Source organism: Eschrichtius robustus, chromosome 19 (genome assembly GCF_028021215.1).
Source record: "Eschrichtius robustus isolate mEscRob2 chromosome 19, mEscRob2.pri, whole genome shotgun sequence".
NCBI classification, from domain to species: domain Eukaryota; kingdom Metazoa; phylum Chordata; class Mammalia; order Artiodactyla; family Eschrichtiidae; genus Eschrichtius; species Eschrichtius robustus.
Window position 1 is genome coordinate 62,041,182 of NC_090842.1, and position 14,394 is coordinate 62,055,575.

Genomic DNA, 14,394 nt, shown 5'->3' on the forward strand with positions numbered 1-14,394 from the left:
TAGTCATCTTGTTCATTGCACTTCTCTATAAACCTTAGAATCTCTTTGTCAATTCCATCCATTAAAAATAAAAACTTTTAGTGTTTTGTAGGGATTACATTGATTCTATAAATCAATTTGGAGATCTGACATTTTACAACACTAACTCTTCCAATCCATGAATATGGTATATTTCTACATTTATTAAATTCTTCTTTAATACCCCTCAATAAACTTTTACAATTTACTCTATTGAGGTCTTGCACACTTTTGTTAGATTTCTTCCTAGGTACTTCTTTTGGCTATTATAAATTTGTCTTTTCTTCTTCTATTTTCTAATAGTTATTGCTAACACAGGGAAATATTAATTTTGTATCCAGCCACATTGTTAAAATACCTTGCTAAGAGTAAGTTAGCTTTAGGTTCTTTTCGATTGTTTATGTACACAAATATATCATCTACAAATACTGACAATTTCATTTTTTCCTTTCCAATCTTTAAATTGTTTGTTTGTTTTTTCTTTTCCTGGCAATACGGCGCTGGATAGGGCCTCCAGTACAACGTTAAATAGAAGCTGTGCTAGCTGACATCCTTATATTGTTACTGATCTCAAGGAGAATTTTTTTTCCATGTTTCGTTATCAAATATGATGTTCGCTGTAGATGTTTTTTAGTTGCCCTTTATCAAACTTGGGAAATTTCCTTTTATGCCTGGCTTTCTAAGAGTTCTCAACATGAATGGATGCTGAATTTTATCAAAACATTTTTATATCTACATAGATTTTTGCTATGAACTGGTACAAGTCCAAGGTCTGTCAGTCATCAGTCTCCGATGTGATAGGTTCAGAAAATGAGACTAAGCATTTAGAAACTCTTCTTGGGTGCTGTTGAATTCATGTGGCAAGTCACCCAAGACACAAGCCTTACAAAAGTATCAGTCAGTAACAGATGGGAAGTTTTAAAAGTTGATCCTTCAACACATATAGTTTGGCTAACTCTACATTTTTCTTTGCCAGAAAATGTGTATTCTGCTTTCTCATTCTTCGATGATATTTTCACTGGGCATAGAATTCTAAGTTGACAGCTTTGTCTCTTAGTACGTTGAAGTTACAATGACACTTACAATCTGATTTCCAATGTTTCTTTTGAGAAATCAGTTGTCAGTCTAACTGTGGCTCCTTTGAAAGTAATGCCTTTTAAAAATTTTCTGGCTGCTTTTATATTTTGGAAATTTCTGTATGTCCTGTATAAGCGTGGCTTTTTTATTCATCCTGTTTTGGACTCTAAGGCATCCTTGAATCTGTGGATTCATTCTTTCACTGGTTCTGGAAAGTTCTCAGATATTATCCTGTCACACATTACCTCTGTTCCGTTCTCTTTCTGTTCTTCTGAAACTTTTATTAGACAACTGTTAAACCTTCTCACTAGATCTGCAATTGTCTTGACCACCCTTCCAGGTTTCTCACCTTTTTGTCTCTCTGTGCGAGATTCTGGGTGATTTCTTTGGAACAAATTCTTTCTTCAGTTTTTTGGGGGGTTTTTTGGGGGTTTTTTTTGGCTGCGTTGGGTCTTTGTTGCTGCGCGCAGGCTTTCTCTAGTTGTAGCGAGTGGGGGCTACTCTTCGTTGCGGTGCGTGGGCTTCTCATTGCAGTGGCTCTTCTTGCTGCAGAGCACGGACTCTAGCGTGCGGGCTTCAGTAGTTGCAGCATGCGGGCTCAGTAGTCGTGGTGCATGGACTTAGTTGCTCTGCGGCATGTGGGATCTTCCCAGACCAGGGCTTGAACCCATGTCCCCTGCATTGGTAGGTGGATTCTTAAACACTGCGCCACCAGGGAAGTCCCTTTCTTTGGCTTTTATTTGGCTTATTGTCTATCTCCCCAGTAGATGTAAACTACATGAGAGCAGACTCCTGTCTGCTTCGTTCACTACTGTGTCTTCAACACCTAGAACAGCACCTGGCACTTAGTAGGCGCTCAACAAATATTTGTTGAATGAATGACTATCACCAGACAACTACATCCTTTCTTGAGCTCATGTGGAACTTTACAGAGCTCTATTCAGAGGACCCACCTGACCTACCATTCTCCATAATCAAGTTTCTTAGGGCAAAGGAATCCATGGAGTCAAGAAAATAAGATCATCCCGGTTGGACCTGTCTCTGGTGAGTTCCCATGAAAGACTAAGGAAAGCCAGCTCCGGCAGCCAACACGTACTAAGCCACTGTACTACCATGAAACAGCCCACATTTTGAGGTGTGTAAATCAGACAGAATTCACCTTCCAAAAGGCAGCTCAGGGTGACATTGAGAGCTGAAAAACAGACTGATTGAAAGTCAAATGTAATAAAAGTATAGAACATGTAGTAGACAGAAAAATGCCCCTCACCCTCCTGCCCAGATGTCCACATCCAAATCCCTGGAACTTGTGAATATGTCACTTGAAGTGGCAAAAAGGACTGTATCTGTGTGTTTATGAACTGTGTCACAAGGAGTCGTGGTCCTAAAAACTGAAAAGAACACTGGCCTAGGGCTTCCCTGGTGGCGCAGTGGTTGAGAATCTGCCTGCCAATGCAGGGGACACGGGTTCGAGCCCTGGTCTGGGAAGATCCCATATGCCGCGGAGCAACTAGGCCCGTGAGCCACAATTACTGAGCCTGCGCGTCTGGAGCCTGTGCTCTGCAACAAGAGAGGCCGCGATAATGAGAGGCCCACGCACCGTGATGAAGAGTGGCCCCCACTTGCCGCAACTAGAGAAAGCCCTCTCACAGAAGCGAAGACCCAACACAGCCATAAATAAATAGATAAATAAATAAATAAATAAACCCAAAAGTTAAAAAAAAAAAAAAAAAAGTAAATGATGTAGGCTTATTAAAAAAAAAGAAAAAAAAGAACACTGGCCTAGAAAAGTCACCTTGTTTCCACGGCCAAATAACAAGGTCTAGAAGCAAATAGGATGAAAAATCTGTCTAGGGAATTCCCTAGCGGTCCAGGGGTTAGGACTCCATGCTTCCACTGCAGGGGGCACGGGTTCGATCCCTGGTCAGGGAACTAAGGTCCCGCATGCCACATGGCACGGCCAGGAAGAAAAAAAAATCTGTCTAGACTCTGCTGAATTACCCACATCCTCTTTTTGCAGATGAAGAAACTACGGCCCAGAGAGGTGAAGACTTGCCCATGGTCACACAGCGCTGATGTGCCAGGACCAGGATTCTAATGCAGGTTTCACTGACTCCAGAAGGTGAATCTTTCCCCCTTAACCACCTTTTTTGAAGGTGTGGGGCTGTGCTAAGCACTAAATACTCATATTCCTACCGGAGCCTGAACACAACTCCCCCAGGGAGATGCTTTCAATAATCCCATTTTTCAGATGAGGAAGGTAAGGCTCAAAGAGGTTATGACACATGCGCCTAAGTAAGATCCACCAAGTCTGGTCTCAGAACCCACCTGCCTGTCCAGGGCTCTGGTCTGCTCCTGCAGCTCCGTGACCTCAGCCTGCGCCTGGACCCGGCGCTTGAGCAGGTGACCCATGTTTTCCAGCCTCTTGCTGTCCCGCAGCCGCTTGACCTGGCTCTGGGCAATGCTGATCTGGACCTGCAGTTTGTCCCGCACCCCCTCCAGGCGCTGGATCTCCTCACTGCCCAGGCAGGGAAGTGGAGGGGAAGCCAGAAAGGGGCAGAGCTCGGCCTCACTAAAGTCCAGACACACTGGGCCTTCCCTCCCCCGTCAGCCCCAGGAGGAGGCCAGCACCCACTTCCTCAACAGCCCCCTCCCCAGCTCCAGGGACCCAGGCGCTTGGCTCACAGTTGCTTGTTGATGCGCTGGTGGACTTCCTTGCTGTAGGCTCGCCTTTCACCCTCCATCACTTTGCATTGCCGCTGCAGTCTGCTCAGCTCCCAATCCACTGAGGTGGGACCAGGCCAGGGAGGGACTCCAGAGGAATCCAGGTTCCAGCCCCTCCCTCCCCAGGACCTAGGAATTCTGGCTCCCCGAGGGTCTCACAAACTGCAACTGAACTGCAGACCCAGTTCCCAACACCACTCTAGGGCTGCACCTCAGTTCCTGTATCCCTCAAGCTTCCTCATCCCTTCATACTTCCTGTACCCCAAGCCGACCTCCGCATTTTTCCCCTAAACCCACTCCTAGCCGGGGGTTTGGGCACACATGTTTCCCAACTAGAGGGCAGTCCTGGGGGGCCTCACAGTCCTCAGGGACCAGAAGCACAGGACCTGGAACTTGGGAAAGCTGAGGACAGGGGCCAAGACCCCCCGGGGCACCGTTCCTGTTCCCTCCCTCCCATTCAGCCCACTGCCCAGCCTTCCTCAGCCCCACCTCCCGCCTCCTCACTCTCAGCCCATCCCCTTGGCTCAGGCCTCATTCTTCCCTTTCTGGACCATCACCCCATCACCCCAGCCTCCTCCCTAACCTCCTGGCCTCCCCTCACAGCTCCAGAGGGTCTTTCTACACCTAGAGCTGTCACAGGCCTCCCTGGCACTCCAGCATCTCCAGGACAAAGTCCCAGCTCTTCACCCTGGTGTTCAAGGGCCCACAAACCCGACCCTACCCACCTCTCCGGTCTCATCCACTAGCTCCCCATCTCTCACGGCCCAGTGGTTCTCAACCAGTAGCAATTGTGCCCCCTTAAAGACATATGGCCATGTCTAAAGACATTTTTGATCGTCATGGTGCGGGGGCAGGTTGGGGGGTGCTCCTGACATGAAGTGGGGAGAGGCCAGGGATGCACTGAGCATCCTCCAACACACAGGACAGTCCCCCCGATAGCAAGGAATGATCTGACATCTGACCCCAAGGGTCAACAGTGTGGAGACTGAGAAACCTTGCTCTAGTCATATGCTGTTCTCTCTGCGGAAACACTCTTCCCTTCCTTCTCCTGTTGGTAACTCCCGAGAGAAGTTCTGGGCCCCGCTCAAACTCCTGCACTAAGTCTTCCCAGCCATTCCCGCCCATCTGCCCGGCTCCACCTCCATTCTGGAGCATGTGCGTTTCCCCACTAGAGGGCGCTCCTGAAGGCCCTCCCTGTCCCCAGCGCCCTGCTGCACCAGGACCTGAAACATGGGAAAACCGGGAAAAGAATGAATGAAATAAAGACTGTATGAATTACCCATTCCCTCCAGGAAGGCCTCGCTTCCATCCTCGGAACGACTGCTCCCAGCAGAGAGTCCCAAAGGCATCTTGGCCAGAGAGGGTGGGGCTCCTGTAGGGGTGGTACAGGACCCCTTCAGACGGCGAGCAGGAGAGGGCTAGGAGGAGGGCGGGCGATGAACAGCGAGGGACTAGGAATTGGAAGAGAGTGACCCCAGAACTAGCTCTGGCCTTTCTTTGAGTCTCAGTTCCTCCAGTGGGTTGGAGTGGGACACCTCTAGAGTATCTTCCCATGCCCCTCCCGACCTCCCGCCTCTCACATTCTCTGTCTCGCGTCGCGGCTCTTGACTCTGGCGGGGCGACTTCTAGGCTCTCGGTATCTCCGAGGCGGGGCTGTTTGGGGAGGGGGCACAGAGGAGGGGGAAATCTCCCCAACCCCGTCGGCTGAGGGGAGCGAGGCCCGGTCCCTACCTGCTGGGCTGGAGTGCCTGACATGTCCTGGATGCTCCAAGCTCACTGTTGTGGTCTGGTTACTGGGGAGATGAGGGGCCAATGAGGCCTGAGGACAGCAGCCGGGGAGGGACCAAGGCCTCCGAAGAAAGCCGTGGGAGGGAGAATGGGGAGGAGAAGCCAAGGAGGCCACGAGGAGACCTGCGGGGAGCTCGGGTGCTATGAGCAGATGAGTTAGGGGAGCCCTGCGAGGGGCGGTGCTAGAGGACTGAGATGGGCGTGGCTTCGGGGGTCCTGCCAGGGGCGGGACCTGTGGGGGCGGGACTCTAGGCCTTGTGAGGGGCAGGGTTGGGAGGGCCTGTGAGGGCGGGACTGTAGCCCTTGCGAGGGGCGGAGCTGTAGAGGACTATGAAGGGCGGGACTGAAAAGGCCTCTGAGGAGAGGGACTGGGTGGGCCTGAGGGGCGGGGCTTCAGGGGAGGGCAGAGCTGCCGGGCCCGGAGAGGGTTGGGGCTGGCGAACCTCGGCAGGGAGTCAGAAACCCGTCCAGGCCGGGGCTTCGGGGCCTTGAGAGGGGAGGGGCAAGGATACCTGTAGAGGGCGGGGCTGAGGGCCTTTTGAGGGGTGGGGCTTCGAGGGCTGAAAGGGGCGTGGCTGGAAGAGCACGGGAGGGGTCTGGTGGGAGGGCACCGGAAGAGCGCGGATTCCCAAGACTTGTGGCAGGGGGTGGGGGACGACTAACCGGGAGGCACTCAGGCTCAGAGAGCCTGGGGAGGGAAGTCGAGATGGTCTGTCTGGGGAGCACAGGGTTGTGAGGGCTGGGCTGTGTGTTTCCAGGAGGGAGAGGCAGTAGCCAAAAGAGCCTGTGGAGGCAGGGCTGGGAGGGAAACGTCTGAAAGGCTTTGGAACTGGGCCAAGGTCCTTCGGGACGGGGCGTGAGAGATGCGTGTCTTAAGCTGATTAAGACCACGTTATTTTGAGGATTCATCAGCAGGCACGCGGTGCCGATGCCGGGAATTGTGACGGGGGGAGGAGCGCTCACCGCCGCCTCAGGTCCTCGAAGCGGCTGACTACGCATGCGCGGCCAACGGCCTCCGGAGAGGCAGCCAAAAACCCACAGCCGCCTTAGAGGTCCGCGCACTGAGAGGCGGAAGTGGGCGGGGCCTAGGGCGCTCCGTGCCGCCCCTGCTTTCCGGCCAAGCCCCCATGGCGGCGCCCCTAGCCCCGCAGGGCACGCCCCGTTGACGGCAGGCTGTTGCCCCCTTGACGGCAGGCGGCTGCCCCCGTGGGCCTCTACCGAGCGGGCTGGCAGTAGACACCGCTCCCTGCAGGCTGGGTGTGCCCGATGCCTGCGGTTTCCTGTGGGAGGAAGCGGCCCGTGGGCGCTCAGCTCGTAGCTTTGGAGGCCCAGCAGGGGGAGATCCCCCCACCGCCCTCGGGTCCCCTGATTCTCCCCCTTCTATAGGGCCCTAGCATGGGGGACCCCCTGCCCCGAACATCCCCGGGATACCCAACTCTGGCGCTGATTCCACTCTGGGAGCTTGATTCAGAGTCCTAGCCTCCTGTTCCCCACCTCCCCCCCTCAAATTCCATCTCCCTACACCCTAGTTCCCAGACTCCTCCCAGGACCCAGGTCCAGTCCCCTTGCCTCCTTGAAGAGCATACGATCTCCAGTCCCTCATTTTTCCCCCAGTGACCCAGGCTTTCTAACTTACCTGGGGAACTGATTTCAGACCTCCAGTCTCTTGTCCTTCTCAAAGATGTAAACTGGAACTACTTTATTCCCCACCCCCAGGGACCTTCATTTTGTACTCCCAACTTTGTAGTCTTGGGACCCAATGGACCCAAGATTTTGCCCCTTCCCCAAATCCTAGAGACCTTGATCTCGGGTCTCCCAGTACTGGATCCACTCAGGGCCCCAATGTCTGGTATGACAAGCACATACAACAGTGCTTACTTGGTGCCGGGCACTCCTCTAAGAACTGCTCCGTGATGTATTTACTATTATTATTTCGATTTTACAGATAAAGAAACTGCGGCAGAAAGAGATTAGTAACTTGCCCCAAATCACAGCGAATGAGTAAAGCAGTTTCAATTTGAATCCAGCCAGCGTATCTCTATAGAGTCTGTGCTATAGTGATACCCAGCTTCCAGGTCCCCCGAGAACCCACCCAGTCACTGAACTGCCCTTCCCTCACCCACTCAGGGAGTCCAGATGACCAGCCATTCTCCCTCCCTCTAGCTCTGGCCCAATCAGATACCCAGACATCCCATCGTCCAGTTCTCTTCCCTTGTAGGGACCCAGGATTTCAGTTCTCCAGCTCTTAATTCCATATTCCAGACATCTGGTTCCCTGTCCCTCGCTTTTCACCAAGCACCCAACCCTGCCAAGAGACCCAGGTACATAGTGGTGATTACCCCCCACCCTAATTCAGTAACCCAAGAATTAAATAACAATGATAACAATAATAGTTGACATTAAGTCCCTGGTACTGCACTTCTGTTTAAAACCCTCTAGTGGTTTCCAACTGCACTTAGAATAAAATCCAAACTCCTCCTCTAGGCTTCAAGGGCCCTCTTTGATTTCCCTTCCTACCACTCTCTCTCGTTCCCTATGTTCTGGCCACACTGGCCCTTCTGTCTGCTTCTCAAACAACCTGAACTTGTTCTCAAGGCCTGTGCGTCCTCTCCCTGCCCCGCATTCAGATGACTCCCGTCTGCAAGTCTCAACTCAGATGTCACCTCCTCAGAGAGGCCTGGCCGGATCCCCCTTTTAAAGTAGCCTCCCATCATTAGCAGTGTCACTCTATTTTATTTCCTTCAAAGCCTTTATCACTATCTGAAATCTATCTTCTTCACTGATGTTTTGTCTCTATCGTCCCTCTCCCTCAACTAGAAGGGAAACTCCATAAGAACAGCAGGGCTCCCATCTGTTTTCTTCATTATTAACTCCTGGTTCATAATAGATGTCCAATGAATGATGAGGAAAGGAATAAACATGTTAGGTGTGTTAGTGTACTGGTATTACCTTATTCGTTTAGAATAAGTATCAGAATTGTTATTATCAGTATTAGTATATTGTCAGTATTATGAGTAGTATTGTACCCACCTCATAGATTAGGAAACTGAGGCTCAGAGAGTTGAAATAATTGGTCAAGGTCCCCCGGGCAGGAAACGGTAGCCCTGGGTTCTTAACTTCCACCTCCTGCCCCCTCCAGAGTTCCACACTTCCCCATTTCCCATCCCCTGACCCCCACCCTGGTGCCAACGCCACCAGCCCTCAGCTCACTCCACGCTGCAGGAATCTGGCCTCGTCCCCCGGTCTCCCAGCCCTCTGAGGATTCATTCCTAAGCCCCATCAAGGAAAGCAGACATCAGTCCCAGGACCAGTCCCAGAGCAGAGGCCTGAGAATTAAATCCTCCCACCCCTGATGCTTGCCCCACCTGAGGGCCCCAGCTCTGTTCCCTTCCTTCCGAGTGTGCAGCATCTCAACCGCAGGAGGGAGCCCCAGAAGATGCCTGTCTGGGGGCAGTGGGTGGGGGCCCGGAGAATGAGGAACCCGAGTGCCTGGGCCCTCCCTCTGGCTGCAGACCTCAGCTGGGTGTGGTGAGGGTGTGTATAAAAGGGTCAGTATATATTGAGAGGAGCAGAGAAAGAGAAACCAGGAGAGTGAGGAGAGAGAGGAGGAAGGAGGTATAGACAGTGAGGACAGGACAGAGAGAGACAAGAGGCAGAAGGAGAGAGAAAGGGAGAGAGGGAGAAAGAGAGGGAGAGGGGGAGAGAGAGAGAGTTCCGGGATTGGAGGGGAGAAGGAAGGAGAGAGCAAGAGGGGAGAGGGAGGGAGGGAGGGAGAAAGGCGGTGAGAGGCGGGGGCCTCGACAGGGTGGAAGGAGGGAGGAGAAGGGCGGGGCACGGAGGCCCAAGCGAGGGACCAGACTCAGCTCTGACTTTTTCCGCCGCGCTCGGTAAGTTTCCAATCCGTTATTCAGACTGGGATTTCTTTCTTTCCCTGGGTGTGCAGCAGTTTGGAAAGGAGACCCCAGCTTGGGAGAAGCTTGGAAATCCTTGTAATTTAAGAAGTGATCTCTTCGCACTTGGGGTGGAGACTTGGGAAGGGGTGGAGCCCGGCAAAGTTTGAGGGTTCCCAACAGTCTCCCCACCCGAAAGCTTCCTGCCGTTTTTTTCCTGTGGCTGTCCATTCCCCCCGAGGACCCTGAGGTCAGGGCTTTTCGTGAGAACAAGCAGAGTCTGGGGACCCTTCAGCCACCTCCCCCCACCCCTCTCCCGCCCTTTCTGGACACTTGAAGGGTCATGGGAAGCTGGCTCCTTCTCAGGCCTCTCCCGACTCCCATCACGGATCTTGTCCACTTTCCCTACAAGGTGTCCAGTAGACACTAGTCTGGCAGCAGGGTGGGGTGGGGACCTCATGGGCATAGCCAGGGGCTGGGGTTTCCCTGGTGTTTGGGAGGCAAGGGGGCGAGATGAGTCACCGACCAGATGACTCACCGGGTCTCCCTTCCTCCCCCCACCCCAGGAGAGGAGTGGGGTGACTCAAGGATGCCTGTTTCTGGGGGTAGACCCCAGATTCTGATGAATCTGAACAGGCGGCAATATGAATTTTCGTAACCTGGCCCATATGTGCCCAGGGACAGGGCTCTGAGGAGATGGGGGCCACATTGCTAGTCCTACTCATTTCCGGACCCAAGAGTCCATCCCTGGCCCCCTGCAGGCCCTGGGGAATTCAGGAGTCCGGGCCCCGGGCCTCCAGCCCCCTCCTCCTTCAGACCCAGGAGTCTGGACCCCAGCCTCCTCCTCCCTCAGACCGGGAGTCCGGGGCTCCTAGCCCCCTTTTCCATTAGACCTGGGAGTCTGGACTCAGCCCCCTTCTCCACCAGAATTCAGACATGTCCCCCGCCCCTGTGCCAACCTCTTGACGTGATGGTCTCCTGACGTCCCCACCCAGGCTTCCAACGCAGCCATGTCACTCCTCCTGCTGGTGGTCTCTGCCCTTCACATCCTCATCCTCATCCTGCTTTTCGTGGCCACTTTAGACAAGGTAAGCCTACTGGGAGTAGGAGCCTCTCCTGCAGACTCCCGCCACGCCCCTCCGCTAAAGTCACTCTGGCCCCGCCCCCTTTCCCTAGCCCTCACCCTTCTGAGCTCTGCCTCCACCCTACGTGCCTCCCCCCGGCCCCACTTTCCTACTAAATCCATGCTTTCCCATGGCACCTTGCCCTTTTCCTAACCCTTCCTAGTCTCCCTAACTTTGTCCTTCTTCCTCTGTCCATCCCAGTCCTGGTGGACCCTCCCCGGGAAGGAGTCCCTGAATCTCTGGTACGACTGCACATGGAACAGTGACAACAAAACGTGGGCCTGCAGTAATGTCAGCGAGAATGGTGAGGGGTGAGGGGCATTGGAAACTGGTCTGCAAAAGGGAGGGGTAACCCCAAGTCTCCTCCCGGGACCAAGGATTGGGAACCCCCCAAGGTTTGAGTGGGCGGGTCTGGGTCCCCATGCTGAGTGACCGAAGCTGATGTATGATGACCCATCTATCTGGATGGTAGGGGGAAGTATGCTCATATTCTAAAGAGGATGGGCTAAAAGCCCCACTCCCTATGATTCAGAAGGAGTGGAGGCCACATGCTATAGGTTTAAAGAATGGGGGAAAAGCTCCCAAGATTCTGAGAAGATAGGATTATGTTTCCAAAGTTCTAAGGAGACAGGTGTTCTGAAGGGGTGGCTGGGACCAATCTGTCCAAGTTCCAATGGGGTGGACCACATTACGTTTCTGAAGAGGTGAGGCTGAATCCTTCTAAGGTTCTAAAGAAGTGGGGCCAGGTGCATCTGAGTTCTAAAGGGGCGGAGCTGCATCCATAGAAATTTCGAAGTCAAGGTGAAAGATTAAATGCTTTTTGCCTAAGAGCAAGTAAGAATTTCTGCTCTCACTACTTCTATACAACATTGTACTGGAGGTAGCCAAAGCAACAAGGCAAGAAAAAGAAATAAAAGGCATAAAGATGGGAAAGGAAGAAGTAAAAATGTCTTGATTCCCAGTGAACATCTTTATATAGAAAATCCTAAAGAATCTGCAAACAGCTTCTAGAACTGATAAGGGAATTTAGGAAAGTTACAGGAATTGAGGTCGATATAAGTGATACTACTAAGTACCTAAGGTTGTATGTCTCTAAGTGGAAGAAGGGTTGGTGGGGGCAATGATGAGCAAGCAGGTGGAGCTGGAACTCTGGACCTGCTGTGACTTCCACCTCTGTCTCCTATTGCAGGCTGGCTGAAGGCGGTACAGGTCCTCATGGTGCTTTCCCTCATCCTCTGCTGTCTGTCCTTCATCCTGTTCATGTTCCAGCTCTACACCATGCGGCGAGGAGGGCTCTTCTATGCCACTGGCCTCTGCCAGCTTTGCACCAGTGAGCACTGATCCCTGGGAATTGAAGGGAAGGGAGGAGGCCTGTGAGGATGTGTGTGTGTGGGGTGGGGGGTGCTGAGAATGGACATCTGATGAATGAAAACAATTCTCAACAACCCAAAGACCACCTGAGCTTCCTCCCTTGGCTACCTCTCTGCCCCAGGGACTTAGGGGAGTTGTAGTTTTCAGTGACTTGGTGGTTTGTGGTGTGCAGCTCTGAGTTATGGGGGAACTGGCACTTAGGGCTTCAAGGACCCAGGGCTGGGGAAGGGGGTGTGGACAAATAATTTAGATCCCAGGGATGAAGGGGGGCCAGCAGGGATAGGTAGCTAATTAATACCCCAGGGGAAAACTCTGAATCATAATAGTAGTGGTCTTATAATGTCAGCCAGCTGCTGTTTCTTGTGGACCTACTATGTATCAGACACTTCAGGGAGTTTTATGTACTTTTCAGTTTTTTGACTTCAGGTGCAAAGGACTAAGTTAATCATAGTCATCAGTTTTGGGGAACATTATCTTTCTAGGTTCCCTCTTGTTCTATTAATTCACTATCTGTGAGCTTGGCTTGTAGAAAGGTGCTCAAAAGTATTCCTTGAATGGATGGATGGATGAGTAGGTATTTTCGTCCCATTTAATGGATGAGTAAGGGGGGCCCGAAAAAATTAACTAAATTGCCCAAGGCCAGTCTGCAGTGGCCCCGAGGCACGGCGCTGGGGGAGCGAACCACAACTCCCAGCAGGCAGCGGTGCTGCGCACTCGCCCTTCCGCGGCTTCTTTGGCCCGTGGGTTGTTGGGAAATGCAGTCTTCTTGTGCGGGTCCTGCGTGACGCGTGGTTCCCATCCCCCCACAGGCGTGGCGGTGTTTACCGGGGCGCTGATCTACGCCATTCACGCCGAGGAGATCCTGGCGGAGCGCCCATCAGGGGGCAGCTTCGGTTACTGCTTCGCCCTGGCCTGGGTGGCCTTCCCCCTCGCCCTGGCCAGCGGCATCATCTACATCCACTTGCGGAAGCGGGAGTGAGGGCCTCGCGTCCCCTTGGCTCCCCAGCCGGCTCCCGGCCCCTCCACCTCACCCCGAAGCCCCCACCCCGCCTCCAGAAGATAAAACCATTTAACCGCTCGTTCTACCTTTGCCTCCTTCCTTCCTTCCTTCCTCTGGGACCCAGGCTGCTCGTGCCCGATCTTTCCTGAATGGGGACAGCCCCCATCAGCAGCAGCTTGGCCTTCAGAACGTCCAGCTCCAGGCCCCCATCTCTCTCTAACTTGGGATACAGGAGCCCGTGGTCCCAGCAGCCCTTCTTCCCCTTCCACAGACCTGAGGCCCCCGGGCCCTTCGGTCTCAAAACTCAGGATTCCTCCCAAGACTAGACCTTCAGGCACTTCTAGGTAAGAACCAGGAATCCGTGTTTCCAGTCCTCTCTCCTTGGCCAAGGGTCTCTCTCTCTCAACCGGCGAGGCTGTGTGTCTTGTTCTAGACTGTTAGACAGGCTGGAACCTGGGACCCTTTGCTACCTTGCTTGCACCTGGACAAACATTTCCTCCAGCTACAAAATACAAAGAAACTCTAAGGGACTAACTGCGTGCATGTGCAATTGAGGCAAATTCTGGACAACAAGATACTAAGAGACCAAAAAGCCCAGCTGCCACTTCTGAAGAACCAGGAGCAAAAGCAGGGTACTATGCATGCCCCCTGCACACAACACCGAAGGGGTGTGCAAAACACCTAAGCCACCCCTCCGGCCCGACCCCTGGACACACCCCTACCCTCACCCCATAAAAGGGACTAGCTCACCCCACTTCAAGGGAAACTGTTTGTTCTCGCTCCCCCCTGCTGCAGCAGGGACCCCAATAAAGCCTTGCCTGAATTTCTTATCTGGCCTCTGATCAATTTCTATTGATTAAGGAGGCCAAGAACCCTGGTTGGTAACAGTTGGGTCTCTCTTTTTTCTCCCTCTGACCCTTCCTCTGAGAAGACACTTTTCCATTTCCCTCTTGGAACCCAACCCCTCTTCTTCCCCGACCCTCTCCAAATGCTGCCTCTAATCTATATGACACCTTAGTAAAAATTAGATGACACCCCCCCCCCTTCTCCAGGCTTACTCAACCCCACATCAAGACACATGTGGGAAGGGGAGAGGCTGGCTTTTACACCAATCCATCCCCTGGCTGTGTGTCTTTGTGCAGTGAACAATCTGCCCTATCTTCCGTGTTCAGAAGACCCAGTCTTTTGGGGAACCAGGGCTCTGCTCAGGAGTCAGGTCCTCCCTAAGATCCTCTTCTGTGACCCACAGCCAATCTATTTCACCAACTCCAAGCCTAGTCTCTCTCTAGGACTACAGCTTTCTTTGCCCAGGACCCACCCAAAATGCATTCCCCCAAGACCCAGAGTCTCTTCTTTCCAGGATTCCAATGCCTTCCTTCTCTCCAACCCCTGCGGCTACCCCACT

The 14,394-nt window shown here is 52.8% G+C and overlaps 2 protein-coding genes across 7 annotated transcripts in view; one reads left to right on the forward strand and one right to left on the reverse strand.

Annotated features, from left to right (window-relative positions):
• The window catches only part of ODAD1 (outer dynein arm docking complex subunit 1), a 31,619-nt gene extending 25,974 nt beyond the window's left edge, over window positions 1-5,645 (reverse strand). For 3 of the 5 annotated variants that reach the window (XM_068528942.1, XM_068528939.1, XM_068528938.1), the window contains exons 1-4: window positions 5,548-5,629; window positions 5,096-5,188; window positions 3,778-3,877; window positions 3,421-3,610 (exon numbers count right to left, since the gene is read on the reverse strand). In XM_068528942.1, the coding sequence (XP_068385043.1) occupies window positions 3,421-3,610; window positions 3,778-3,877; window positions 5,096-5,165 (360 nt within the window). In that variant the 5' untranslated portion in view covers window positions 5,166-5,188; window positions 5,548-5,629. Of the gene's footprint in view, window positions 1-3,420; window positions 3,611-3,777; window positions 3,878-5,095; window positions 5,189-5,547 lie in introns of those variants that run through there. The other 2 variants (XM_068528940.1, XM_068528941.1) reach the window with 2 other exon arrangements.
• Window positions 5,646-9,384: 3,739 nt separating this feature from the next.
• EMP3 (epithelial membrane protein 3 (MAM blood group)) lies at window positions 9,385-13,819 on the forward strand. 2 transcript variants are annotated; one of them, XM_068527360.1, is made up of 5 exons: window positions 9,385-9,491; window positions 10,490-10,582; window positions 10,820-10,922; window positions 11,808-11,948; window positions 12,799-13,819. In XM_068527360.1, exons 2-5 carry the CDS (start codon window positions 10,505-10,507, stop codon window positions 12,966-12,968), a joined length of 492 nt encoding a protein of 163 aa, XP_068383461.1. In that variant the 5' UTR covers window positions 9,385-9,491; window positions 10,490-10,504; the 3' UTR covers window positions 12,969-13,819. The 2 variants fall into 2 exon arrangements, with proteins under 2 accessions (XP_068383461.1, XP_068383462.1); XM_068527361.1 differs by having other exon boundaries at window positions 9,392-9,491; window positions 10,422-10,582.
• Window positions 13,820-14,394: the final 575 nt, after the last annotated feature.

Excerpts from the sequence above, each read along its gene's own strand:
- EMP3 (XM_068527360.1), top strand. The coding sequence starts at position 10,505 with ATGTCACTCCTCCTGCTGGTGGTCTCTGCCCTTCACATCCTCATCCTC. Across the intron at positions 10,583-10,819 it reads TCGTGGCCACTTTAGACAAG|TCCTGGTGGACCCTCCCCGG; the intron begins GTAAGCCTACTG and ends TGTCCATCCCAG. Across the intron at positions 10,923-11,807 it reads CAGTAATGTCAGCGAGAATG|GCTGGCTGAAGGCGGTACAG; the intron begins GTGAGGGGTGAG and ends CTCCTATTGCAG.